The 27,181-nt window shown below is 34.8% G+C and overlaps 2 protein-coding genes across 3 annotated transcripts in view; one reads left to right on the forward strand and one right to left on the reverse strand.

Moving 5' to 3' along the window:
• Positions 1-26,960, reverse strand: part of LOC105253398 (focal adhesion kinase 1) — a 68,882-nt gene extending 41,922 nt beyond the window's left edge. Inside the window, exon 1 of one of the 2 annotated variants that reach the window (XM_011261417.3) lies at positions 26,598-26,960. The gene's annotated coding sequence lies outside the window, so the exon portion shown is untranslated. Of the gene's footprint in view, positions 1-9,293; positions 9,715-26,597 lie in introns of those variants that run through there. The other variant, XM_025409743.1, reaches the window with a different exon arrangement.
• On the forward strand, positions 20,741-21,977 carry LOC105253397 (hypothetical protein). The gene is made up of 2 exons (XM_011261412.3): positions 20,741-20,896; positions 20,969-21,977. The coding sequence occupies exons 1-2, from the start codon at positions 20,843-20,845 to the stop codon at positions 21,881-21,883; spliced, it is 969 nt and encodes a 322-aa protein (XP_011259714.2). The 5' UTR covers positions 20,741-20,842; the 3' UTR covers positions 21,884-21,977.
• Positions 26,961-27,181: the final 221 nt, after the last annotated feature.

The raw sequence follows: 27,181 nt of genomic DNA on the forward strand, positions 1-27,181 counted from the left end.
TTCCCAATTAAAATTACGAGTATATACGAGCCTTTCTTCCCACGTCACGCTAACTTCGTTAGCTCTCTACCAACTCCCGCATCATTTTTCCTGCTCTTGGTTTATCGGCGTTGCCGATTGCATCCTTGCAAAAGCGAGGATAATAGCAAAGTGGCGAATGTAGAGAAAAGGCAAAGAGAAAGAGAAAGAGAAAGAGAGTTGGACCTACATCCTGTATACGTGCGTCCAAATGTACTTTATAATCCTGCGTCTCGCGTGCTCCAGTCTAGATAAACGCATCCAGACTAATGGAAGAAGCATCTCGCAACGTGTCGCGCGAGAGTCGCAACGAAAATAGCCAACATCAAAGAAGACGCTAAGTCGTCGGCCAGCTAAGCCTCGGATAAAGCTGTTGCAGTCCGTGTGGGAAAGAGAAAGTTTCTTTCTTTCACCAACGTTGACCAGATACTGTCATTTCGCACGAAAATAATTCCCATCGAAGCCGAAGCGGGATCCCCGATCGCTCCGCGTCTACGAGATTGCGAATTTTCGTCAATAAATAATTGGATTCTTTCTCGCGTGGACGTGAAATTTGGCAACCGGAGCAATTTTCGGTCGTGTCTACTACTCCGCTTGCGCATTAAATTCACGTTACGCGGCGCATCGCTCGCTTGCTCCTTTTTGTGACGGACAAATTTAGAATGAAGGAAAGGGAGACGCGGGACACAGAGATTACAGTTTAAATTCCGCTTCCATCCGACGCGCACTGCTATAATACCCGCGGGCGCACATTGTGCGCTCTAATCTAGGGACGGAGATTGAATTTTTGGCGAGATAAATGCGTCTTTCCTAGGTTCTAATTAAAATTGTCAATATTTAAGTGAAAAGTCACGAAAGGCGGAATCATCCCCGCCATTGTCTCTTTAAGGGTACAAGAATTGTGTCTTTATACCTAGTCAGCAAGTCATGAAAAAACATATTTTTGCGGAATTAAAAAAAAAACTGTTAAGTATTTTTATTTCATCGATTCTTTCACTGAGAAAAAAATCTGATTGCATTAATTAGAATTCTGGATTCAACCAGTATGTCTGTTGGAAAATGGACGAACCAGAATTCTTGTAGGAATTACCAGATGAATCTGATTAATTTCTTCCTGTTCAATTTACCAAATTTTCTGGTTAATAATATTAAACTCGCCAGCACCAAGTCACTAAAATTTTTTCCATCTAATCTCAAAAGTCTGTTTAATATTCTGAATTCCAACACGATTATTGTATAAATTCAATCCAGATTATTGAATAAATTATTTTAAGTTCAGGTTGTTAGAAATTAAACTGATAAACAGTGATGCAAGAAGAGGATGCAGCTCAAACACACACAATCAGAGAGCTAGCGTTCTCTTTCTGGCACTACTGCTCGTAAGAGAAAAAAATATACTTTGGATTTAACGTTAATACTAGTTCTTTATATACATTGTATGGCAAATATTGAATACCAGTTAAGAGTGGCAAGCAAAGAAATTAATGTAACAAGAGATTTTATAGATCCAGAAAATACTAATCAAATCCTTATAGTAAAATCTATTAAACGTTCTAGTTATAAAAAATCGAGTCTTATCATGATAACTAGAAATTCTCGTTTAATTTAACCAAAATGCCCTCAATCATATACGTCTTGTTGATATAATCAAACGATTTTTCTCAGTGTTATCATAATATATATCTATCATACAAGTTTTCATAATTTTTTCAATTAAAAATATCGAGAAATGTAGGCACAATAGCTATTTTCCAGAGACATCTTTTTTCGGAGGCGCTTGGCGGTGAGCAAGATTGCTCAGAGCTGGATTATATGAAATAAAAATTTCAAAAGGATTTAGCTTTCGTATGAATTGATCTAGTCGGTGAACGGAGGATTTTACAAAAAATTGATTTCTGACAATGTGGCAGACGTTTGACGCAAAAATATGAATTTTTCGTGTTAAAACTTTTCGTTCTTTTGTTAATAAAAAAAAGGTTTCATCAAAATTAAAATCCCTTTCACCGACTAGATCAATTCATACGAAAGCTAAAGCCTTTTGAATTTATTTCAGATGATCCAGCTCCGAGCAATCTTGCTCTCCAAGCGCCTCCGAAAAAAGATGTCTCTGGAAAATAGCTACTGTGTCTACATTTCTCGATATTTTTAATTGAAAAAATTATGAAAACTTCTTTGACAGATATACAGGGTGACCCATTTTAACTTAGGCAGCCAAATAACTCGAAAAATAAGCACACTACGAAAAAATGGTTAGAATCAAAATTTCGTCATTTCGAGGGGGACGTACAATGACGTTAAAATCAGCCCCCCCACTCCTCCCCCTGGGCGGTGAGGGGGGGCAAGTTTGAAATCTTAAATGGGAACCCCTATTTTTCATTGCATATTCTTGTAGCTTATCTCGAGAGCTTTCCAAAACACTATAATTAAGTACCTTTTTATTAAGTACTTTTTGAGTTATAAGGCTTGAAATAATTTCTTAATTTTACATAAACCATAAAATATCTAGTAAACCATTCATTTTTCGATTATCTTACCTTCATACTTTTATGTACAAAATAATGAGAGGAATCAATTGGTGTAAAGAAAACACATAGTTGTTTCTAAGAAAAAATATGTAATTTGCAATTAACAATTCCATATTTTTTCTTAAAAACAACTATATGTTTTCTTTACACCAATTGATTCCTCTCATTATTTTGTACATAAAAGTATGAAGGTAAGATAATCGAAAAATAAATGGTTTACTAGATATTTTATGGTTTATGTAAAATTAAGAAATTATTTCAAGCCTTATAACTCAAAAAGTACTTAATAAAAAGGTACTTAATTATAGTGTTTTGGAAAGCTCTCGAGATAAGCTACAAGAATATGCAATGAAAAATAGGGGTTCCCATTTAAGATTTCAAACTTGCCCCCCCTCACCGCCCAGGGGGAGGAGTGGGGGGGCTGATTTTAACGTCATTGTACGTCCCCCTCGAAATGACGAAATTTTGATTCTAACCATTTTTTCGTAGTGTGCTTATTTTTCGAGTTATTTGGCTGCCTAAGTTAAAATGGGTCACCCTATATATTATGATAAAGAATCGATAAAATAAAAATACCTAACAATTTTTTTTTAATTCCCCAAAAATACGTTTTTCTCGACTTGCTGACTAGGTATAACCTTTTAATTAATCGGAATCTTATCTATTTACGTATCTAAGATTTCGATAAATTCTCGATGTAGCTCAGGGGAATTGCACGAGATATCAATCCGCGAAGGGACATCGAGACTGAAATGAGAACGGGTAGGGACGCGGGGAGAAGGATATAAGAAGCGAGGAGGAGAGAATCGATGATTACGCGCTTCCAACCGGCGAGCCATTAATATACGCGCAATTTCGCGTTTATCGCGCCGGCTTCTGCGTCAAATCCACATTTCCCGAGCCCGTTCTCCGCCTCGGCGATTGCTCCTTTTCGCTACAGATATAGAACGCGGGAAAGGGAGTAGCGAACCTCGACGAAGAGGCATAGTCGGATCTACATCTGACCTATGTCACACGCCGAAATTCGCCTCGACCGTTTGTGACGTTACTTAATCACAGACATACATCTACTGCCTTTTTTACCTGCGGTTCGAGATGATGCGATCAATTAATGTCGTCGGCGGTTGCATAATTTCCGTACAACTTTGATCGCCGTAATCGATCAAAGTTGGCGATTTCTGCGGGATAAGTCAAAGGACTCGTTATTAGAAGCGTCGATTATGTCCTTTGTGACCTCCTTCTCCTCTCTCCCCTTCTTTCTTTCTCTCTTTTCTCATCGTACACAATATCATGCACTCTTCAGTGCGCCCCGTTGCGTGTCTGAACGCATGAAGCTAGGAAAGATACAGCTCGAAACGAACGAGCGACCCACGAACAATGTAATGACAAACGAGCCTGAACGCAGCCAGGCATCGTTCCTATTTCCGCCCGGAAAGAAGCGCATCCACCGGCACTTAACAAACTTGATATTCAATTCACGCAATGTTAGGCAAAGATATTTATAGATCGCTCGAAACTTTTTTTACAATTTTATAGCGCAAGTTGAACGTTCAAGAGTCGATATTTCATCCACGTTTAAAGGTGTGTTAAAATGCGAGTCTGAAAAATTATGAATCACATTTATATATAATCGTGCAAGAATGTACAAAATTCTAGAATCATATCAATTAAATTAAATTAAATTATAGAATCATATTAATTTAATTTAATTTAATTATAAAATCATATTAATCACATCTATATATAATCGTGCAAAATGTACAAAAATACACAAATGTACAAAATGTACAAATGTACAAAATTCTAGAATCATATCAATTTAATTTAATTAAATTATAGAATCATATTAATTTAATTAAATTAAATTATAAAATCATATTAATTTTAATTTAATTCTATTATAATAACAATAATAATTCTACTATTCATGTGAATTAAATAATTTATATAATTATACACTTATATAAATTATTTAATTCACACGAATATAATTTATAGAAAAAAATATCTTGCGTGGAAAATATCGAACGAAAGATCACGCGATAAGGTGCCACGTAACAACCGTATTTTCACGTACGCGATAACAACATTCGTTCCCTCCGAGTGGACGTCATCGATAGAGTCGTCCACGTTCGTTGGAAAGCTAATAAGAAACGATCGCGGTTTTCTCACCGAAGCGATTTATGCATTCGTTCTCGCTCGCGCGAAGCATTGATATCTAGAATGCTTATAATTGAAGGCGATGCGTAAAGCGGAGGGACGAGAGCGACTCGACACGCACAAAATCGCTCGTGTATCGCGATGGTTGCGGCAGCGACGATGTGCGTGCACACGCAAGAGTGCGTGTATGCATGTCCTAAGCGTAGATACCGCCAGTGGCACGATCACAGACGCAAACGACTCGTGTATATAAATAGCTAGTTAGGGTCGATGGACAGACTAAAGAGAACGTGAGAGTCGGGATTCATTCACCTGCAATAGCAGCGGCCAATCGAACGCATCTAACAGCGCAATTACCCCACTTGGTCAATTTGCTCGTCCGACCACTCTTGACCATCGCATTGTTGGTCGGGGGGAAAAAAAATATGACGTTTCCAACGCTTCTGATTGTTCGTTTCAGCTCAGCGGCTCATCAAGAGATACGGCTGAGTGTTTCCGATAGATTTTCGCGATGCAATTTCCGCGCAATAAATTTCAACGAAAGAAAAGGAGTTTTGAAGAAGGGATAGGGCATAATTCTGAATTCTAAATCATCGGCCAAAATATTTGATAATAAATTATACGGCATGCTTTTCTTCCGTGACTCATAGTCTATCAATTCAGGATAATTATAATATAATTATACACTGAGGAAAAAATTATCTTGAAATAAAAAATAGTTAAGTCAAGAAAGCTATTTATTCGGTGGGTGCTAATCACGTATTTACTTGTATTCAAAACGTCTGTTTGCTTAAGTTAAGTATTTATTTACATATGTTTAAAAATATATAATTTTTAATTAAATATTTTTATATTTCAATTTTACAAAATATTTATGCATTTTAATAAATATTTTGTAAAATTAAAATATTTAATTAAAAATTATATTTTTTTAAAGCATATATATTTTTTAAAATATATACTATAGTATTTAAATATAAAAAATATATAAATGAAACGAATGTACTTAATACAACATGCATATTTAATTAAAATTAAATGCTTTTGCTTAAATGAAATAAACAATTCCTTCCATTTGAAGCAAAAGTTTCAAGAAAATAAATTTATTTGATTTATTTAAAAAAATTTTTCCCTCAGTGTACGCGTTGCAACGCCAGATATTTATCAAATCGATTGGACGCGAAAGATGACAGATATCGATTACGTCATAATCGTGTATGTCGGGGAAACGTCACACGTCTAAGCTCGATTGTGGAAAGCAACCGGGAAGAAACGCGTCGCAAAAGCCGAAAGATGAGACGAGGCGTTAGTCGAAGCGCAAATCTCGTCATCTCCCTCGGGCATCTCCGAGCTTCCAAGGTTTGCACGTCGCAGAAGTGCCAATAATTGTAACCGCCTACGGCGCCGTTTCATCCAGCTTCGCTTCAAGGAGCTTGAAAAAGCGCGGGCGTTTTTCTATCTCTCGTTCACGCGTCAGCGAACTTCTAGATAAGAGTTATCAGGAACCCGCAGTAAAATAATCAATTTGGCGGCCTCGTCGCTTTTATCTTTTTTGATCCGGTCATTAGCCGGAATTAGAAGTTGCTCGGTCGTTAGGTTGGAGCGACTATTAAACTGTCCCAATGAATCATTCGTTTAAAGAACGATGCGGATTCCTGGATCCAAACAAAAGCATGTGGGAAACAACATGTGCGTTATTGATTGGAGATGAATAACGAGTACGGAAAGACGAGGAGCGCGAAAGATAGATAGGTGCGATAAATCGCGTTTCATTCAATCAAAGTCGAGTCGATTCAACGATCGTGCCAAGATCCAACCGTGCCTCGAATTCCCGTTAGTCGTTTCAAAGTCGCAATGTCGAAAGCGGTAGCGACGAGACACGATCGGACTTTAAGACGGGAATTGTGATGCCACAGAAGCTCGTGGGTGGAACGCGACATTGTCGATGTAACGCGGCTACGAAAGGTCGCACGCCTAAAGGAGCGATGAAACCGCAGATAGGAAAACGTAATTAGAAGCGTTGACTCGAAAGCCACAATTAAACGGGGTGTTCCATTTTTACCAGTTATTATTTTATAATAGCATTTTTTTTAGAATTTATTTTTACACTGAGAAAAATCGTTTGATTGTATCAACAAGACGTATACACAGAGAAAAATGTATACTGTATTCAAGTAAATATTATTTATTTTAAGTATATCATAAGCTTGTATATAAATATATTATATAAATATATTATATAATATATATTTATATACAAATATATTATAAGTTTACCACAAGCATTAAATTTAATTGAATGTATTCTGAATTTTAGTAAGTGCAATATTTTTAGATATTTTAATTTAATTTTCAAGAATATTAAATTAAAACAAAAATTTGGTTTGCTTACTACAAGAGTTGACGTAAAGTAGGTTTGATTTTTCTTTGATACAACTTTACAATGTTCTTGAAGAGAAAATAAATTCTTCTTTCGAGTACATGATAATTAGATTTTCCAACACTTGTGATGAGTATATTTTAAGATTATTATCCAGAATATATTCTTTATTGAAGAAAACTTAAAAAAAGAAAAATAAACTGAATAATAGCTTTTCTTGACAGTACAATGATATTTTTCTCTGCACAGAGAAAGTATACTGTATTCAAGTAAATATTATTTATTTTAAGTATAAGTTTGTATATCCGCAAATATATCATAAGTTTACCACAAGCATTAAATTTAATTGAATATATTCTGAATTTTAGTAAGTGCAGTATTTTAGTCAAGAATATTAAATTAAAACAAAAATTGCTTTGCTTACTACAAGAGTTGACGTAAAGTAGGTTTGATTTTTCTTTAATACAACTTTATAATATTCTTGAAAAGAAAATACATTCTTCTTTTGAGTACATGATAATGAAAATTTCTAACACTTGTGATGAGTATATTTTAAGATTATTATCAAAAATATATTCTTTGTTGAAAAAACTATTACTTAAAAAAAGAAAAATAAACCAGAATAATCGCTTTTCTTGATAGTAGAATGATATTTTTCTCTGTGTATGATTGAAGGCATTTTGGTTAAATCAAACAAGAATTTCTAGTTATCATATAAGACTCGATCTGATAAGACTCGATTTTTTATAACTACACAAAGAAAAATATCATCCTACTGCCAAGAAAAGCGAGTTTATTTTTACTCAGTTTATTTTTCTTTTTTTAAGTAATAGTTTTCTTCAACAAAGAATATATTCTTGATAATAATCTTAAAATATACTCATCACAAGTGTTAGAAAATCTTCGTCAATTATCGTGTACTCAGAAGAAGAATTTATTTTCTCTTCAAGAATATTGTAAAGTTGTATCAAAGAAAAATCAAACCTACTTTACGTCAACTCTTGTAGTAAGCAAACCAAATTTTTGTTTTAATTTAATATTCTTGACTAAAATACTGCACTTACTAAAATTCAGAATATATTCAATTAAATTTAATGCTTGTGGTAAACTTATGATATATTTGAGAATATACAAACTTATGATATACTTAAAAGAAATAATATTTACTTGAATACAGTATACATTTTTCTCTGTATAGAAAAGTGTCTATTGAAACCTCAATAATGATCCTTCGAATCGATTTTTTATATCTATTATAATATGTAAACTATAATTTACGTGGAAATACGCATGAGATAGGGTATAATTTTCTGATTATGCATGATGTGTCTATGACGCGGAACGCGTGAAATAAAAATGACGCAAGGGATAAATGACGTTTCTCTTCGTGTGCATCGATTGCTGATGCATCACGAGTGAAAACTTAAACGTAATTGGCGCTTTTGCGTCTGTGAGCTCGAATTATGTTTATATCTTGCAGCGTCGATAGATACCTCGGACGAGAGATTCTCGTGATTCATCGCGATGAAATAAAAGCGCGAGTTCAATTATCGAGATGCGAGCGCATCATCGATCGAACAGCAGTATTTTCCCATAGCGTTATTAAATTCACTCTCTCTCTCTCTTTCCCTCTCTCTCTCTCTCTCGCTCTCTCTCTCTCGAATTGACGTGGCTGCCTACTGTTATGATGATACTGGCGCCGAAATTAACGCCACTTTGCGAGCTCGTCCACGGCAGCAAAGTTAACGTAAAGCGATGGTAAAAATACTAGGATTATTTTTGGAGCGAGATCTCCAACAAAACTACACACGTTTGTACTAATCACGCGACTCTCTCGGCCAAGTCGTACCTTCAACGGATGTCCCATTAATTTTTCCCGATGTTTCTTTCATTCGCCAGCTTGCGTTTCGATAAAATTCTCAATTCCACGGCGTCCCAAAACTTTCACGCCTAATCACGAACCTCGACGACTGTTATTGACTGCCAGGTACTCGAAGCGCGGAAACTTATTCGGCGGAAAAACTCGGGCAATTAAAAACTTGGGCTCCCTCGAGTCACATTTTAGCTCTTACAAGTTCGCCCCGCAGCGAAGCTGCAAAATTATTCATCGATACAAGTCGTCAATTTACATTTTATATCAATTTTCTTAGAGTCCAACGAAAAATCTAGATTCGCACGAATAATTCAGTAGAGATTTTCGTCGAAACTACCTTTCACCTTTCCGAGTACAATCAAGCTATTATCCCCGCTATTATTAAATCGTTCATTCACAGAGACACGCATCAGAAGCACTGGTCTTGGATGAAGAGAAAGAAGAAACGAGCGAAGGAGACGCACATATTTCTTCGGCGCACGATGCGAATTGATATCCGCGAATGCGGAAGAAGAGGGGACGCGCGCGACCAAAAAAACAGGGGCACGCACGTAAGGGGATGCGTGGGCGGACTCTTCTTCCGGCGCGATGCGAGCAGCCTTGCGGCGAGGCAGCGACTGTCTTCGCCACGAGAAGCTACCGTGTATGAAGCTCCCTCACATACGCACTTCTCGCGCTCACGCACTGCACTCTTTGCTTATCTTCCTTCTCTTCGCACTCCTTGCACCGCAGTCTCTCTCTCTCCCCCCCTCTCTCTCTTTGTTTCTCTTTCTCTGTCTGTTTGTCTCTCTCTTTCCTCGCCGCTTGTATTCTCCGTTCTTGCGCTTTACCGTCCTCGTCGCTCTATCAGCGCTTATCTGCCTCTTCCTTCTTCTTAAATGAATAAATCAATTCTTGTTCTTCCTCTTTTCCTTCTCCCGTCTCGTCTTCCTCGTTCTCCTCCCTAGCTCATCGTCCTTTTAACCCTCCCGACATTTTCTCGACGTGTTCCCCTTTTGTGGGTGGTATTTTTTCAGCTTTGCAACTTCCAAGACAATAGAAAAGTGCTCTCGCTAATCATTCACCTTCCTTTAATTTTGCTCGTCTGCGTGTTCATCGATTTTTCTCTTTGATGTATTAAAAGTTGCTCTCGTTTTTATCGAAAGAAATAAGAGGGAGAGATGTCGACTTACTGCGGTAATTTGAAGAAAATAAGGGCGAGCTCGATTCTCTCGAGAAAACTCACGGGATTAAGGAATGTGACCAAGTGGCAATGAGGATTAGCGTCACATCCTCGAACGCTGTCTTTGGTACAATATCGTACGGAAAGTTTAGTGGAAAAAGAGTTGCGGAAATCCCTACAGTTTTATATCATTCTAAAGAAATGGAAATGAGTGACCGAACCCTTTTTTTCTCTATCTCGCTTTCTTCTTTCATTTTTCTTTCTGTATACAACTTTTATGAATTACAAGGCAAATGATGTGTAGGATACACAATCCTATTCTTGCGGGAAAAATAACTAGGAAAGGAATGAAATATAAATGACATAATATTTCAGGGCGAACGTCAAAAGAAAAAGCGAATCAGATGTTCATGAGCGCGAATAAATCTGGTGACGTGTAATGCATTATTAAGAAAATAGCGAACATTATTAAAGACAATTGATTGCATTCATCGAAAATTGATGCAGAAAACAACCGGAAACTCAAGAACAAACGCCGAATGAGATATGTGTCGTTTAGACCGATCGATGTCTAATACGGCGTAAAAACAATGATGACGTAAATGTAGAAACAATCACGCGTAATGCGACTCTTATTTAGAGCGACTCTTGGATCATGTACACCGGTGATTCAATCGGGAGGAATAGAAACACGAGTAATTCCGCGTGTTCTCCGATGCATCGTCGCGAAAACGTGATAATAAAATCATCTGACTCGTTCTTTTGATCTCTTATATTGTACAAAAATATTGTTGAATTATATGACCAGTATAAGTGTAAAATTACATAATAAATAATAGAAATTAATAATATCTCCATTATTTATTGTATAATTTTACATTATTTATATATATACATGGTATCCCGAAACTCATAATCAATCTTTCAAAGACAGATTCCTGAGATCATCTGAAGACGATTTTTCCTCAACGAAAATGTCGAGGCACTAATAATTTTCGAATTATAAGTGATTGGAAATAAAGGGTTTTTCGTAAACTAAGCTTTGTAGAAATAAAATATTAACAAAACTACATTCTTCGATTAATTTTAAATAGAGTTTACTTTAGTTAAGTTTTAATTTAAGGCTTAATTGCAAAAATATATGATGACCAAAATTGGGAACATGCAAAAAATGATGGCTTTCATCGATATTTTCACTGAGGAAAAATCGTCTCCAAATGATCCCAGGAATCTGTCTTTAAAAGATTGATTATGAGTTTTGGGGCACCCTGTATAATTGTTTGTAATCAAAGCTATATTTTTATATAGCTTTGATTACAAACAAAATTATTACTGCAAACTTCTACTGCAAATTTCTATTTATGCACTTTATTTTTGACAACCTAAGATAATTTTGAATTTTTTATTCTATTCTATTTATCTTTTTCCATTCTATTTATGCACATGCAAACAGCTGTAAACAAAATATAATCTTCTGTATTAAAAATTTAGATTGTTAAAAATAAAGTGCATAAATAGAAATTAAATGAATCTGAATAAATGCGAAGCAAAGTAGAAAATTTTAAACTCAAAATCTTAAAGCGAAAATTACGCATTGTTGTTAATTTATTTTAAAAATTTTTTTACCGAGAAAATAAACCTCGAAATTTTTTTACCGAGAAAATAAGCGTCGAAATTTTTCTTTACTTAACCGATGACAAGTCCAATGAAATACACTTACAGAAGCGCGAAATCGATAGAAAGTTAAAGTCGCATTTTCGCTTCTTCGCTTCTGGTCGTCCCGACTGTCGTGTGGCATCTCACACGAAAGCTCATGTTTGCGGTGCATGTCGACACAGCTGTCGGGAATCAACGGTGGCTACGGCCACAGCCTCGATCCGGTGGCTGGCGCGATCAGCAATGTAAATGTAAGCGCGAACGCGCGCGACTTCGTTAACAGTCTATTATTCTGCGGTGAAGGTCCGGACGGACTTTTATTATCTATTCGTTGTCGCACGTGAACCGAGATGTACGTCCATCACTTTCATCTGCGATATCTCGATGAGAACGCTAGAAAGATATTTATAATTCATGTACAATTTCTTTATTATTTAAATTATTTATTTTCTTTATTATTTCTTTTTTATTTAAAAGGCACCATTTTTGCTTCTTCATTTTTGAAGCAACAACTCTCTTTTGGTCTAATTTTGACAATTTCGCTGGATAATTAATTAATTAATTCGGGATCATATCTTCTCGGTGTGAAAGTATTTTGGAAACGCTCGTACAAGCTCTACTTGAGAGCTCAGATTGAAGGATGATTAACGATGACATGAAACCGCCGCGAAATTAATCATCCTAGATCTTCTGGGAACTTATTGAAGGGTCGACTTAACCTCGTTCTTATATATGCACAGCCCGATCTTATTTGTCGCCACTCAACTTTGTCTATTTTAAGGCTCACGGAAGCACGTGCGCGCATGGAAAGGTCAATACCATAAGAGAGAACCGGGATCTGATGCGCTCTCGACATTATTACGTAATTGCCATCATACATCATCTTTAATGAATTTCATGCAAAACAGGAAGAGCCACTAATTATTAAAAAAAATGTAATTATTAAAAAATGATCCAGAGTCAAAAATTGTACGTCCTGTCGAATGTATACACAGAGAAAAATATCATTCTACTGCCAAAAAAAGCGATTATTCCGTTTATTTTTCTTTTTTTAAGTAATAGTTTTCCTCAACAAAGAATATATTCTTAATAATAGTCTTAAAATATATTCATCACAAGTGTTAGAAAATCTCATTATCACTCAAAATAAGAATTTATTTTTTCTCCAAGAATATTGTAAAGTTGTATCAAAGAAAAATCAAACTTACTTTACGTCAACTCTTGTAGTAAGCAAACCAAATTTTTGTTTTAATCAAATAACAATAAAAACACAGGCTTATTTTAAGGACCAACCAATATAAGATCTCAAATTTAGGAATTTTAATCTTTTTTATTTTTGTTTTAATTTAATATTCTTGACTAAAATACTGCACTTACTAAAATCAAGAATATATTCAATTAAATTTAATGCTTGTGGCAAACTTATGATATATTTGCGGATATACAAACTTATGGTATACTTAAAATAAATAATATTTACTTGAATACAGTATACATTTTTCTCTGTGTACGCATTAAAGAAATCGTTTGATTGTATCAACAAAACGTATCTGATAGAAGGCATTTTGATTAAACCAAGCAGAATTTCCAATCATAATAAGACTCGATTTTTTATAACTAGAAGTTTAATAGATTTTACTGCAAGGATTTGATTAATATTTTCGAATTGGATCTATAAAACTTCTTGTTATGTTAACTACACATGGACACAATGATGCCATTTTTTAAGTAAATTTAATATTATTAACAAGAGAAAATTTAGTAAATTTAATAGGAAAAAATTAATCATACTCATCTGATAATTTCCAAAGAAATTCTGATTCGTCCATTTTCCAACAGACATACTGGAATCTATCAAATGTCTAATTAATGCAACCAGATTTTTTCTCAATGCGATTATTTTTTGTTTGTTTCACAAATTTTGAAAATCTCTCGAGTGTTGTCTAATCCGATCAGCTGATCAACCCCTAATTTGCCTCATAAACTACCTGAAGAACAAAGCTTCGTTCTTCAGCGAACGTAACAGTACTCGCGGTTGAATCATCCACCACCCACGGCGAGCCGCGACGAGACGAGGAGAAGAGATTGAAGAAGACAGACGGGAGAGCGAGAAGGAATAGAGACGGAAAGAAGAACGGCGTTATTGTCGCTCGAGCACTTTACGCCAATTTGCAGACGCGACGTTTTGAAAAGGATGTTCCTGATAATATGGAAAGCGTTGAACCCACCGGATAAGGTCAAGTAGACTAGTCGTTTCTCGCGCTAGTTACGACAGCTAATAGGATATGCGCACCGGTGACGTGGAAAGAGAAAAGATCCAAGCAAACACAGACTTAACTAGCCGGAAGGTACAATCGAGATGAATTAGGCAGACGCGATCTCTGTTTGCGGATTAATCTACTTTAGCTGCGCGAAAAACGTCTTCCTAAAGAAACAAAGGGAAAGAACAGGATGTCTTCGAACATGCCTCAAAAGATTATTTTTTTTTTGTTGATTTTTTTTAAATAAAATTATATTCGAACAAAAAATATGCGTCAATTATAAATTACTCTACAGTTCAAGAATCTCTTAATGAACAATGAAACGGTTATTTTTTGTCGTAAATAAGTCACAGTCGGAATGTCTCTTGCAAGAGTTCGCGACTTTCTCCGAGGGAGATGTCTCTTTCCAAGACACACATAAAGCACCGAGAGATTTTCATTCCACGAAAACTTCTTTCGTCGCTCGTGTAAACGTATAACACCCTTCGACACGAAGCCATGATTCGTTCCGAGATACAATCTTGCGCGAAAGAAAAAGAGGCCGCGCGGTGGAAGTTTCTTGCTCCGGTTGAAGTTTCTTTTCTACAATTGCAGCTGCGTGTAAAAGCGCGTCGGACACAAGAACACGGCGGATGGAGTAGCAGGATGAGAGCACATCGTGGGAGAGATATAAAGGGACACGATGGAGGAGAGGAGATGTGGAAGAGAAACAAGAGGGAAATCTTCCTCGCTATCTAAGGAGCGAGAGACCGCGCGTAATAAGTGGCTTGAAATATCTGAGAAATCGAACGAGACACGGCTCGTTGCACTCTCTCGTCTCTGGTTCGCCTCCTTTTCCGCAAGCGCGAACGACAAGTAACGAGAAGCGACAGAAAAATAGAAAAATTACATGTCCAAAGTAGAGTGTTTTTGACTTTGATGATCATCCGTTCGATATATCGTTATGAAATCGCACGCATTTACACGTACTTTTGTTTCATATCGTGCTTTTAAACTTTTTATTTGGTGTCAAGACAAATTTAATTATTATATATATATATTCTTCAGGTAATGATGAAGCAAACTCGATCAGCTGATTGAATCAGATAACGCATAAAAGATAAAAATTTGTAAAATCTGTAAAAGAAAGAATACATTTGACAAGTTGTATAATTCTGATGAAGCAAACTCGATCAGCTGATTGAATCAGAGAACGCATAAAAGATTTTAAAAATTTGTAAAATCTGTAAAAGAAAGAATACATTTGACAGACAAGTTGTATAATTCTGATGAAGCAAACTTGATCAGCTGATTGAATAAGATAACGAATAAAAGATTTTAAAAATTTGTAAAATCTGTAAAAGAAAGAATACATTTGACAAGTTGTATAATTCTGATGAAGCAAACTCGATCAGCTGATTGAATCAGAGAACGCATAAAAGATTTTAAAAATTTGTAAAATCTGTAAAAGAAAGAATACATTTGACAAGTTGTATAATTCTGATGAAGCAAACTTGATCAGCTGATTGAATAAGATAACGAATAAAAGATTTTAAAAATTTGTAAAATCTGTAAAAGAAAGAATACACTTGACAAGATGTATAATTCTAATGAAGCAAACTTGATCAGCTGACTTGATCAGCTGATTGAATCAGAGAACGCATAAAAGATTTTAAAAATTTGTGAAATATGTAAAACAAAGAATACATTTGACAAGATGTATAATTCTAATGAAGCAAACTCGATCAGCTGATTGAATCAGATAACGCGTAAAAGATTTTAAAAATTTGTAAAATCTGTAAAAGAAAGAATACATTTGACAAGTTGTATAATTCTGATGAAGCAAACTCGATCAGCTGATTGAATCAGATAACGAATAAAAGATTTTAAAAATTTGTAAAATCTGTAAAAGAAAGAATACATTTGACATGTTGTATAATTCTGATGAAGCAAACTCGATCAGCTGATTGAATCAGATAATGCATAAAAGATTTAAAAAATTTTTTAAATTTGTAAAACAAAGAATACATTTGACAAGATGTATAATTCTAATGAAGCAAACTTGATCAGCTGACTTGATCAGCTGATTGAATCAGAGAACGCATAAAAGATTTTAAAAATTTGTGAAATATGTAAAACAAAGAATACATTTGACAAGATGTATAATTCTAATGAAGCAAACTCGATCAGCTGATTGAATCAGATAACGCGTAAAAGATTTTAAAAATTTGTAAAATCTGTAAAAGAAAGAATACATTTGACAAGTTGTATAATTCTGATGAAGCAAACTCGATCAGCTGATTGAATCAGATAACGAATAAAAGATTTTAAAAATTTGTAAAATCTGTAAAAGAAAGAATACATTTGACATGTTGTATAATTCTGATGAAGCAAACTCGATCAGCTGATTGAATCAGATAATGCATAAAAGATTTAAAAAATTTTTTAAATTTGTAAAACAAAGAATACATTTGACAAGATGTATAATTCTAATGAAGCAAACTTGATCAGCTGATTGAATCAGAGAACGCATAAAAGATTTTAAAAATTTGTGAAATATGTAAAAGAAAAAATACATTTGACAAGATGTATAATTCTTGACATTCTTTAAATTATTGCATGTTAAGTAAAAGTGACAGTCAGGCAACATATTCTCGCAACGTGGCCTTATATTCCTATTGCTCGCCGTTGTATGTCTTTCTCGATGAGATGCGGAATGGAAAACGACTACAGAAGGAAAGGGGATGCAGGAGGTGGCCGCGTCCCGCGGGATAATAACCGGACGAAGGTGGATGTTAACTGCTAGGTCCGCGTAGGCAGGCTCACCTGAAATGATCGGCCAATTTAACGCGACCGCTTATTATCGGTCGCAGAAAAAGCAGCGTGGAACAACAGGCCGATGCGAAATCGCTCGTTTCGCCTGTCGGCGATTTTCGAGAAGGGATGCGTGTTGCTCGTCTAAATATTTTCTCGCGTGCGAGGCCGTCAACGAACGAAGAAACGATACCTATTTTTTGCCGAACTAATTTTTTCCGCAATGAAACCTGATTTCTACAATATAACATTTGATTAAAAAGATATTTGGAAAACGTAAACAACGATTAAGGTATCTTTGGCTGCCGTTGACTCTTTTTACGAACGTTTAATTATTCCTGAAGCAACTTGTGCGAATAATTGCAAATGATTGCGGCGAGAGGTCGGAAACGGAGAACGCTCCTCGTAAACGAAGTCAATGAACCGCGAGGAGAGGAAGAAAAGAGTCAAGATTTTACGAGATGGCAGCCGTTAACAGCACGGTGGCCGAATAAATTCTGGAGAGCGTTCTGGAAATTATTTCCATCGTAAATCCTTCCTTTCCCTCGACAAACGTTTAAAGTCGTATCTCGTAAAGCGACGTACGAGTATAAGGCGAGGGAAAGGATGGAGAAGAAGCGCAGCTCTCCATTACATTACTCGATTGGATTGTTCCGTCCGATTGGCCGTTTTCAATTTATAATAGCTTGCAATTTTTCATTCAATAAAAATATCCATCGTTAGCCACATCTGTTTCTATTTGCATCGAACAAAAAAATGGTGTCCTCAAATTCTACTTTAAATGGCTCTATAATTCCTAACAGAATTCAAGTAAATTGTTATTTATAACGTTAATATAAATAAAATTAAAAAATATAAATATTTCATAAAAATATTACAAATATTTATTAAAAATAAATTATATTATAAAATGTTTCAAAGTTATTTTCCCTCTCCCTATTTTTTTATAATATAATAAATATAATAAATATAATAAATTATTATAATATAATTATTATAATATAATAAATTATTATAATATAATTATTATAATATAATAAAAATTATATTATAAAAAAATAGAGAGGGAAAATAACCGAGAGAAGCGTATAATTGAATTTTTCTCGAGAAAAAGTGAGTAAAATTTTCTAAGATTGAAGAACATTTTGAATCGAAATTGAATAAATCGAAAATTATAACCACACACATGCATACGTACACCTCTTCTTGCGTGATAGTTTATATCTGGATGATTAATGATAGCGGCATTTAATTGCAATATGCATCTGCTCATTGGAAACCAAGAGCTCTCGAGGTTACTCGCGCACGTCTATGCAACCGGTGGCGTTAATTACCGTGGTAAAATGACTGATATCATCTTGGTAATCCGAACGAGTCGTCGCGGGGCTTGCGATAAATTTGTTTCTACCGGAAACGCGAGTTCGTCGTCGTTCTCATCTTTGTCGTGCTCGCGTAATCGCGAAATTGCGCGGGGAATAGAAATTTCGTCGGTATGCTCGCTTGTTAAATTACCTCGACCATGTCAATTCGCCAAATTGCCATCTAGCATGAGCGCCTCAGCGCGCTCGCGAATAAAATCGTACAACTGTTTACTTTAAAAGAATTATAATATTAAATATAGTTAAATATAATATTAAATATTAAATATAATATAATTAAAATATATAATATAATATAATTAAATATATAATGTAATTAAAAGAATTATAATATAATTATAATTTTTTATATGATTATATTTATATGATTTATATGATATAACATTTAATATTTAATTATAATATTTCATTATATGATTATATTTATTTGATTTATATGACATTATATTTATATATTTATATGATATTATAATTATATGATTAAATGATTATAATTATATAATTATATTTATATGATTATAATTATAATCATTGAACGCTCAAAGAAATACTTTTACGAAAAAAATTAATTAACTCGATTTCTGTTTTTGTTCTTTATATGATTATAATTATATGATTATATTTATATGATTTATATGATATAATATTTAATATTTAATTATAATATTTAATTATATGATTATAATTATATGATTATATTTATATGATTTATATGATATTATATTTATATATTTATATGATATTATGTTTATATGATTATATGATTATAATTATATGATTATATTTATATGATTATAATTATAATCATTGAACGCTCAAAGAAATACAATAATTTTACGAAAAAAATTAATTAATTTCTCGATTTCTATTTCATTGATTCTCACTCGAAACAAAGAGCCTTGGTTAAGACTTCTTCAAAATTCCAAAATTTTAATCTCGTATATTCTCGTTTAATTATTTACGACGCATAATTAAGCGGAGATTAATAAGAGATTAATAAATTTGGAACGAAAAGTTCGGAAGAACTTTTAGAGCGACGGATTTTCTTATCGCGAGCACGGTAGTGGATGCAAAGAGCCTAGATAAGATTACGACTTCTCAAACAGTGACAATGTCGCTCGTAACTTCCGGTTTCTCGTATGAAAATGTACAGGGAGCAAGATAACGTTAACCGATTTTATGTTTCGTTACCTTTCTCCCTTCGTTACCTAGATCCACCGATCAGCTTCAAAGATTTAAAAGAGGGGAAAGTTGCAGAGGAATTTTATGCGCGACAAACTTTTCGATGATCCGCCGATGATGGCGGCGACAATGAATTAAAGCCCGAGCAATCGCGTGACCGGAAATACGAACGAGAACCGCTGTAAACGGCGTCATGCGTGGGCGCAATGCCGTATTCGTTGTTCTGATAAAGAAGCAGTATTATAATGATTACCATATCGCAGATAGTCCTTGAGCATTATATATTAAATACAATAGAATATTATATTCTTTAACTCTGCAATTCGAATTAATTTTCATCGACAAGTTTGTTAATTATAATCAGTGCGTACACACATTACGCGTATTTTGCATACAATATCTAAAGAGCTGGGCCAATAATAATAAATTAAAAATTTAATTTTTAATTTTTAATTGATATTTATATAAAATCATTTAATATCTCTTGATCTAACATTTCAAGCTTAATTTACATTTAATCTGTTTTTTTTTTGCATATTCGTTATTTTTATTAATCATTTAACAAAGTTGTGAAATAAAAAATGAGAGAAATATTAGGAAATTGAAAATTATCTCGTGTAACGCATTTAGACAAATATATTGATTGAATAATAACAACGATAATATTCAACTAACTCACTCTACGCGTATGAACCTTCGAGATACGATAATGTCTACATGTATTTTTTTTTAGTAGTATATCGAACGAGCCATATCGAACAGGATGTAAGTATACATCAGGGCAAAAAGCATGAAAGAGTCGAACACGAACTTTCGATTATACGCACTATAAATTTTCAGGCCACGCATCATTAACTCGCCGATAGCTGAAAATCCGGCTAGATCGATGAATCTCGGCAGACGGCAATATTGGTCGGTAAATTATTTCGCGTATTTACGAGAGAGAGAATCGTGAAGACATTTCGCTGCGCGATCGCGTGGATAATTAGCAGGAAAAAAAAAGATAAGAAGCCTTCTACCCTTTCAATTCTAATGCAAGAAAAAATTTCTATAGCATTACGAGATTTCCTGTGGGAAAGAGGTCCGTGTAATTTCCCCTAATTAGCTCCGGGATCACAAATACTGATTGAAAAAAATAATTTACTGAAAACAAATTGAATTAATCAGAATAAAAAATAATAATCGAATAACAATTGCGATCGGGAAATTTTATTTTACGATAAGAAGCGAGTAATGATTGTTGCCCGCAGCAGAGTCAAATGGCGAAGATGATTTTGTACAGACAATGCGTCGTAAATAGACGAAATTACATGCGACGCGCCATTAAAAAGGAAACGAATAGAAAAGCGTGACCACAGCTGAGAAAACTAAATCGTCTCTCGGGGTACATAAAGAAATCGGCGTAGGGATTGGCTCGTCTGAACAGTCGGTCTCTTGATCGAATCGAGATACGATGGGTCTCAATCTTGCTCTTCCCCTCTCGGCTTTCTTCTACCTGTTACCATCGGTGAGTCTTTTTTTCATTTAAATTGCGCTTCAACATAACGTTGCAAACTTCCCTTTTCCTATTTTTTTCTAGAATATATCTTCCGACTTTGGAAAAGCAGCGACAACTGCAACCAATGGAGCGACTGAACTGGAGCAATTAAACGATATTGTCGCTATTATTGACGTGCCGACAGAAATTCGCAAAGAAAACGGGAAGGTCGAAGATGGGCAAGGTTACAGTGGACCTTTATATCCGTTGGGAATAATAAAACCCACAATAGGTACCGATGGAACGAAACTCAACGTGGATTTTCGGGCTAAAGTAGAATCGAAAAAGCATCCCGATCACGCAGGCATCTCGATGAATGTCCAGCTCGCGAAACAAGGAGACATTCAACAGTCGCACGATGTGTCATCGGAAAAGGATAAGGAACTTTCGTCAGAAGATCAACGGATTAAGAGTCTAACGAGAGTTTTCCTCAAAAACGGAAATACGAAGGATGCGAACGTCCTTCACCTGTCGGATATTACAGATACTTTAATAGAAAAGTCCGCCAAAGGGAATAAGCAGGTCGCGTCGAGGAATGCGGATGGAAAAAATAGTGCCCTTAATCGCATGAAAAAAAAGAATTATATCCGACTCTGCAGGAGATCAATTGACGGATCGACGGAGAATCTGATGCAGAAATTACGCGATTGCTTGAAGCTTTCGAGGAGCGACTTTTATCTCGAGCACGATACAAAGATTACAAATGAGAAAAAGAATATGACTGGACTCGTAGGATTAAGAATCGAGACAAAAAATAGCAACGGAAATGATTACAAAGACTCCGAAAGCGACGAACATAAACAGCAAAACAAAGTGACAGAGACTCTTATTATTCCAGACGATTCCATCAATTATGAAGAAGTGAACTCTAAAGTAGACAATAATCTTGGAATTAGTCTGAAAATCAAGAAATCAGTGGTTGATGGTAAAATCGATAAACTCGAGCTAATACATTAAAAACGTGAGAAAATTATGATTAACTTAATGTTACGAGTCAATCTCGATTAATTTAAATTATCTCACATATCTATTCGTATGTAAGATAAATAAAAGCGCTACTGTATTATTTGACTTAAAACTGTAAGAAAAAATGAATAACATGATGTATATTTTAAAGTTGCTTAAAATGTTCGAATAAATAAATAATATATTTAAAATAATACACAGAAAAAAAGGACCTTCTTGTTTTGAAAATATATTTAGTTTTAACATCGAAATAAGATTATATCGCGTTAATTAAAGAAAAATATAATTGCTTGAATAATTGCTTACTCGAATGAAGCCACTTCATACAGTTCAATCGAGAAAAATATATTCTTATGATTTAAGATTTAATTTTCTTGAATGGAAAAGAAACAATGTTGGATGAAAAATAACATTTTTAAATCAAAGATTATAATTTTCTTAAAGTAGAATTAAATAATTATATATTCTTCAGGTGACAATTACAATATTAAAATAAGACTAATATTGTTGAAATTTAAAATTATTAAATTCTTCTAGAAGATTATAAATTGTTGCGTATATACGAAACAATAAACGCGTTAGTTTAAGTATATAAGTTTTAATTTGACATTTCTTTTTTTTCTGTGCATAAACTCACGAAAAAAAGGACATTCTTGTTTTTTAAAATATATTTAGTTTTAACATGGAAGTCTTGAAATGAGATTATATCGCGTTAATTAAAGAAAAATATAATTGCTTGAATAATTGCTTACTCGAATAAAGCCATTTTATACAGTTCAATCGAGAAAAATATATTCTTATGATTTAAGATTTAATTTCCTTGAATGGAAAAGAAACAATGTTGGATGAAAAATAACATTTTTAAATCAAAGATTATAATTTTCTTAAAGTAGAATTAAATAATTATATATTCTTAAGGTGACAATTACAATATTAAAATAAGGCTAATATTGTTGAAATTTAAAATTATTAAATTCTTCTAGAAGATTATAAATTGTTGCGTATATACGAAACAATGAACGCGTTAGTTTAAGTATACAAGTTTTGATTTGACATTTCTTTCTGTGTATATTTATAAAGAATTAACGACTAAATGACGAGTATCTCGAATTATAAAATACTGTGCGAACTCGCCGCGGTTTGTTTAAGTCCCAAGTATGTGGGACTTTTAGCATGACATGCAAAACCTACCCACCCTTTCATAATTCCATATTACCCTTCCCCGGAAAAAAAAAAATTCCAGATCCGGTTCGAGGTCAATTCCCTCGACTTGCATTCAAGGTTGGAGCGTGTGACACGGCCGTTAAGACACAATAGATCATTTCGAGTTGTTGCGGCATATAATTAATCTTAACAGACCAGTCGCGCGGATATTCGCGACGATTGGCGGCCTTCGCGCGGATCAACCAGAACAAGATCTAAACGATTCTTCCGCTCTTCGAGCCTCTTCATCAGCTTGCGATTTATTAAAACGTCGATTTAAAATTTAAAAATCCGCGGAAAGCTGTGATAAATATTTTGGAAAATTGCAGAGGATATTTTAGACAAATATTTTGGAAAATTGCAGAGATTACGAATTATTCCTCGGGCGTTTATTTCGCGCAAATGTGCGAATTGAGTTACATAATCACGCGTATATTCAATGTATTCATCCAATAATATCCACAACTAGAATATCACGTGTGTATGCGAGGATCGGGTGATATGAGAATCGCGAGAGTTACGTGATCGTCTATTAAAGCACGATACAGAACTCTATAACAATGCGATATGATATATAGTTTGCGAATTGTTACGCAAAATAAACATGTCGCGTTATATTTCGCATTTTAATGTCACGATTGAATGCGATATAACGCTCAAACGATGCCGAAAATTATTTTTATCTTATAAGACATAAGGAATACCTTTCCTATCTTTTATCTTTAATTAAAATGATTAAAAAAAATGTCCTATTATAATCATTACAGCAATCATTATATTATAATCAATAATTAATATTATAATAATTAATATTATAATTATTGTATTATCATAATTAATATTATAATTATTGTATTATAATAGTTAATTAATAATCATTATATTATAATCATTCTAGGATATAAAATGAGAAGTGATAAATGAATATTTTTAAAGACATTGACGAATGGAAAAATGTGAAAGTTGCAATGTTTTAGAGAATATATGATAATTATTTATTTTCTTCTTCCACTCTACAACTGCCAGTGAAATTTTTGAAATCAATCTGTATCCGTAATTTTGAATGACTGCAGTCATTATTTACGATTCTTTCTTAATAAACTTTACATTCAAAATATCATATACGTTCTGCTGCTTCTAAAATATTTCAATTTTAACATTTTTCACATCATCGATAATATTAAAAATATTCACTATTCGCTTCACCCTCGCTTTATTATATTAAAAAAGGCGTAAATAAATTTTAATCACAATAAGACGCGCTGAAAAGTTTAGCAGAAAAGGTTCGAAGCTTATATACTTTTACAATGCGTTAAATATTCTGGCTGCGCGCACAAAAGCGATAAAAGCCGTACAAGTGCCGACGAGACGGCGACAATGTAACAATTGGGGCAGAAGCCCAATCTGGAGGTCAACTCGCTTGGAAGTTTGTTCGATGAGCAAGGTACTTGTGTGTTATTTGCGTTCGGACAAGTGCGATTCACGCATGTGCGACTTTAATTGTTTTCAATCAAACTTGGTTTAAATTTATCATACATCTCGTTAGGAAAAAAAAAAAAATAAACACAACATGTAATCACCCTAGTGACATTTAAAGTTAACTTAATCGAGCTTGATTTGAGAGCTGTAAAAAACAATCGATCGATTTTACGGAGAAAAGCGGATTCCCCAAATTCAGGAAAAAGGGAGAAGTTGCGCGATGGATTTCTGCGCAATCACCCTATATAATCACCTTAATGGCGAATGTTTCGCTTAACCCCCAGGAAAATAGTACTCCTTAAGTTTGACGGAACCGCTTATTCTCGTAAAAGGAGAAGCGCGCGATAAAAACGAGGAGGGATCCACAAACACGCGCATTCTCGAGTACCACGTCTCCCTCGACGCGATCGATAAATTTAATTACGTACACATCGGGGGCAGCCATTCTTCCCCGGATGCTGAAACTATGCCGGACACGAGAATTCGTATTCGATCGCCCCCTCCCCTCCTCCTTGGACCAATAATGATTTTCCTTCTATTTATTATCCGCGCAAGATAATGATAAGATAACAAAATGTACGAAAAAAAGAGAGAAAGAGAGGTTGCTACTATTCAAAGATAAATTTCTCGATAAATTGCTGATAAGCGCAATGTGGAAAAATCTTATATAGAATTAAGTTTTCCGAGTATATAAAAATAGGAGAGCCAAATATCGATTTTCACACGAGCGAGAAATTGAATTTGTCAAAATAAAAATTAAAATAAAAATAACAAAAAAACAATGTATAATGTACATGATTGCAAGAATGGAATGTGAATGCAAACAAATATTATTTCAATTCCAGCGAAAAATCGCGAGAAACGTTCATCAATAAAATTTTTTCGAGATTCCTCAAGGATGTTTTGTATCTATTTTCAAAATATTGAGAATTTAATGAAAATTGTACAGAATGTCCTTACATATGTTTAGAATCTTCGGTACAATTTTTCAATCGATTCACTAAAGCGTTCACAAGTTATAAGGATTTTAATTTACACCGAATTAACATGTGTTCTTATGGGAAATCGTATAATCACGTCGATTCAAATGACAAAAACACATGGAAATAAAATTCAGAATTTGTTTAAAATTTGCAAAAGTTTAGATACAGAGGAAATATTTGATCAAATAATATTATACAAGTACTAACGAAAAAGATATTAAAAAGATATTAAATACAATTCAATCAAGTTAGCCATGTATCTGTCACAAGGCGAAATTCTCTGCCAAAAGTTAATCATTTCGATTAACAAAATTCGGAATATTTCAGTAAAAGCGCAATAAATATTAAAAAATACACCTCTGCACTGTAGCTAAGATCAAATTGTAATGTTCCACACAATTTCTTACTCAAAATACAAAAGTGGATATTCGTCAATATTGATTTTCAGCAACTTTTTCCTGGGATTGTACATACAAAACATCCTTAAATGTGAATCGATTGATAATGAAATTATTAAAGGAAGTCGAGAAGGTCTCGAGAAACCAATAATAATCCCATCATCAAGATCGCGGGATGACAAGATTCGATCGCGCAACGAACGAGATTTTCGATCTTTCACCTAAGCCGATCCAACAATAAATTTCAACGCGAATTTAGAGAAATTTAAAGAACTGCCACGAGATGTAATTTCGCGGAATCGCATATCGCGATGCATAGGTAGATATTCCTTTCAACCGATTATCTGACGCAACGTCATCCCATGGCATTCGATCCGGCTGTGGTTTTATGTAACACGATCCGCACGCGTAATCGCTATTCTCTTTCACCGGTGACCGATACCGGAGGATGGCCTCAAAGATGGCCCCTCTCTTTCTCTCTCTCTCTCTCTCTCTTTCTCTCTCTCTTTCTCGCCAAAACCACTGTCAAATTCGCGGCACCTTGAGATGACGCGGTTCTCGAGATGACGCTGTGATCCCGACTTGAAATTGGCTAAACGCACTCGTTTAAGTCACTGACTTGAATATAATTGTGGTACTCACGATTAGGACGATGATGTTCGAGGAATCTGCGAGCGACGAGGTGTCCAGCGAGCGATTCCACCACCACCACCGCCACCTCCACCACCTGATGTCTCGGAGCAGTCCCAGCACACGCCACTTGTCGTTTTCACCGTCGAGGTGATATCTCGCACTTTATCTGTCACTCGCGGGCGCGACGCGAGACGCGCGTCCTCGCGTCGGGGGTGGAACGCGATCTCACCAGCGATACCGTAAACAACCGCCTGCGGACTCACTCGCGGCGCGAATCCCATCGACCGCGATCATTTGTCGTAAACACTGGTCGCCATGCTGCCGAGGCACCTGTCAATACGGTCGCGCGGCGGCGCCATCTTGGCCCGGCGTACGCGTGGCGCCAACGGACGGCCGTCGATGGTACTAACGGTGGAATTTGCTTTATCTTACGAGGATTCGCCGTTTGTTTCGCGCCGGTAAAAAAGCCACGTGGAAATTGTCCGGAGAAATTTTCAACGACCCAGGTAGAATGAAACTCATGACGTCATCATGATTTTATTTATCATTATCGTAAAAGTTACCTGAACAAAAATGATTAAAAAGTGAGTCCA

This window comes from Camponotus floridanus, unplaced genomic scaffold, assembly GCF_003227725.1.
Source record: "Camponotus floridanus strain SB8 unplaced genomic scaffold, Cflo_v7.5 scaffold28, whole genome shotgun sequence".
In the NCBI taxonomy this organism is placed as follows: Eukaryota; Metazoa; Arthropoda; class Insecta; order Hymenoptera; family Formicidae; genus Camponotus; species Camponotus floridanus.

Bases quoted from the DNA above. Each gene is read 5' to 3' on its own strand.
- LOC105253397 (XM_011261412.3), top strand. From the start codon at position 20,843: ATGGGTCTCAATCTTGCTCTTCCCCTCTCGGCTTTCTTCTACCTGTTA. The intron at 20,897-20,968 runs GTGAGTCTTTTT...ATTTTTTTCTAG, and splicing joins TCTTCTACCTGTTACCATCG to AATATATCTTCCGACTTTGG.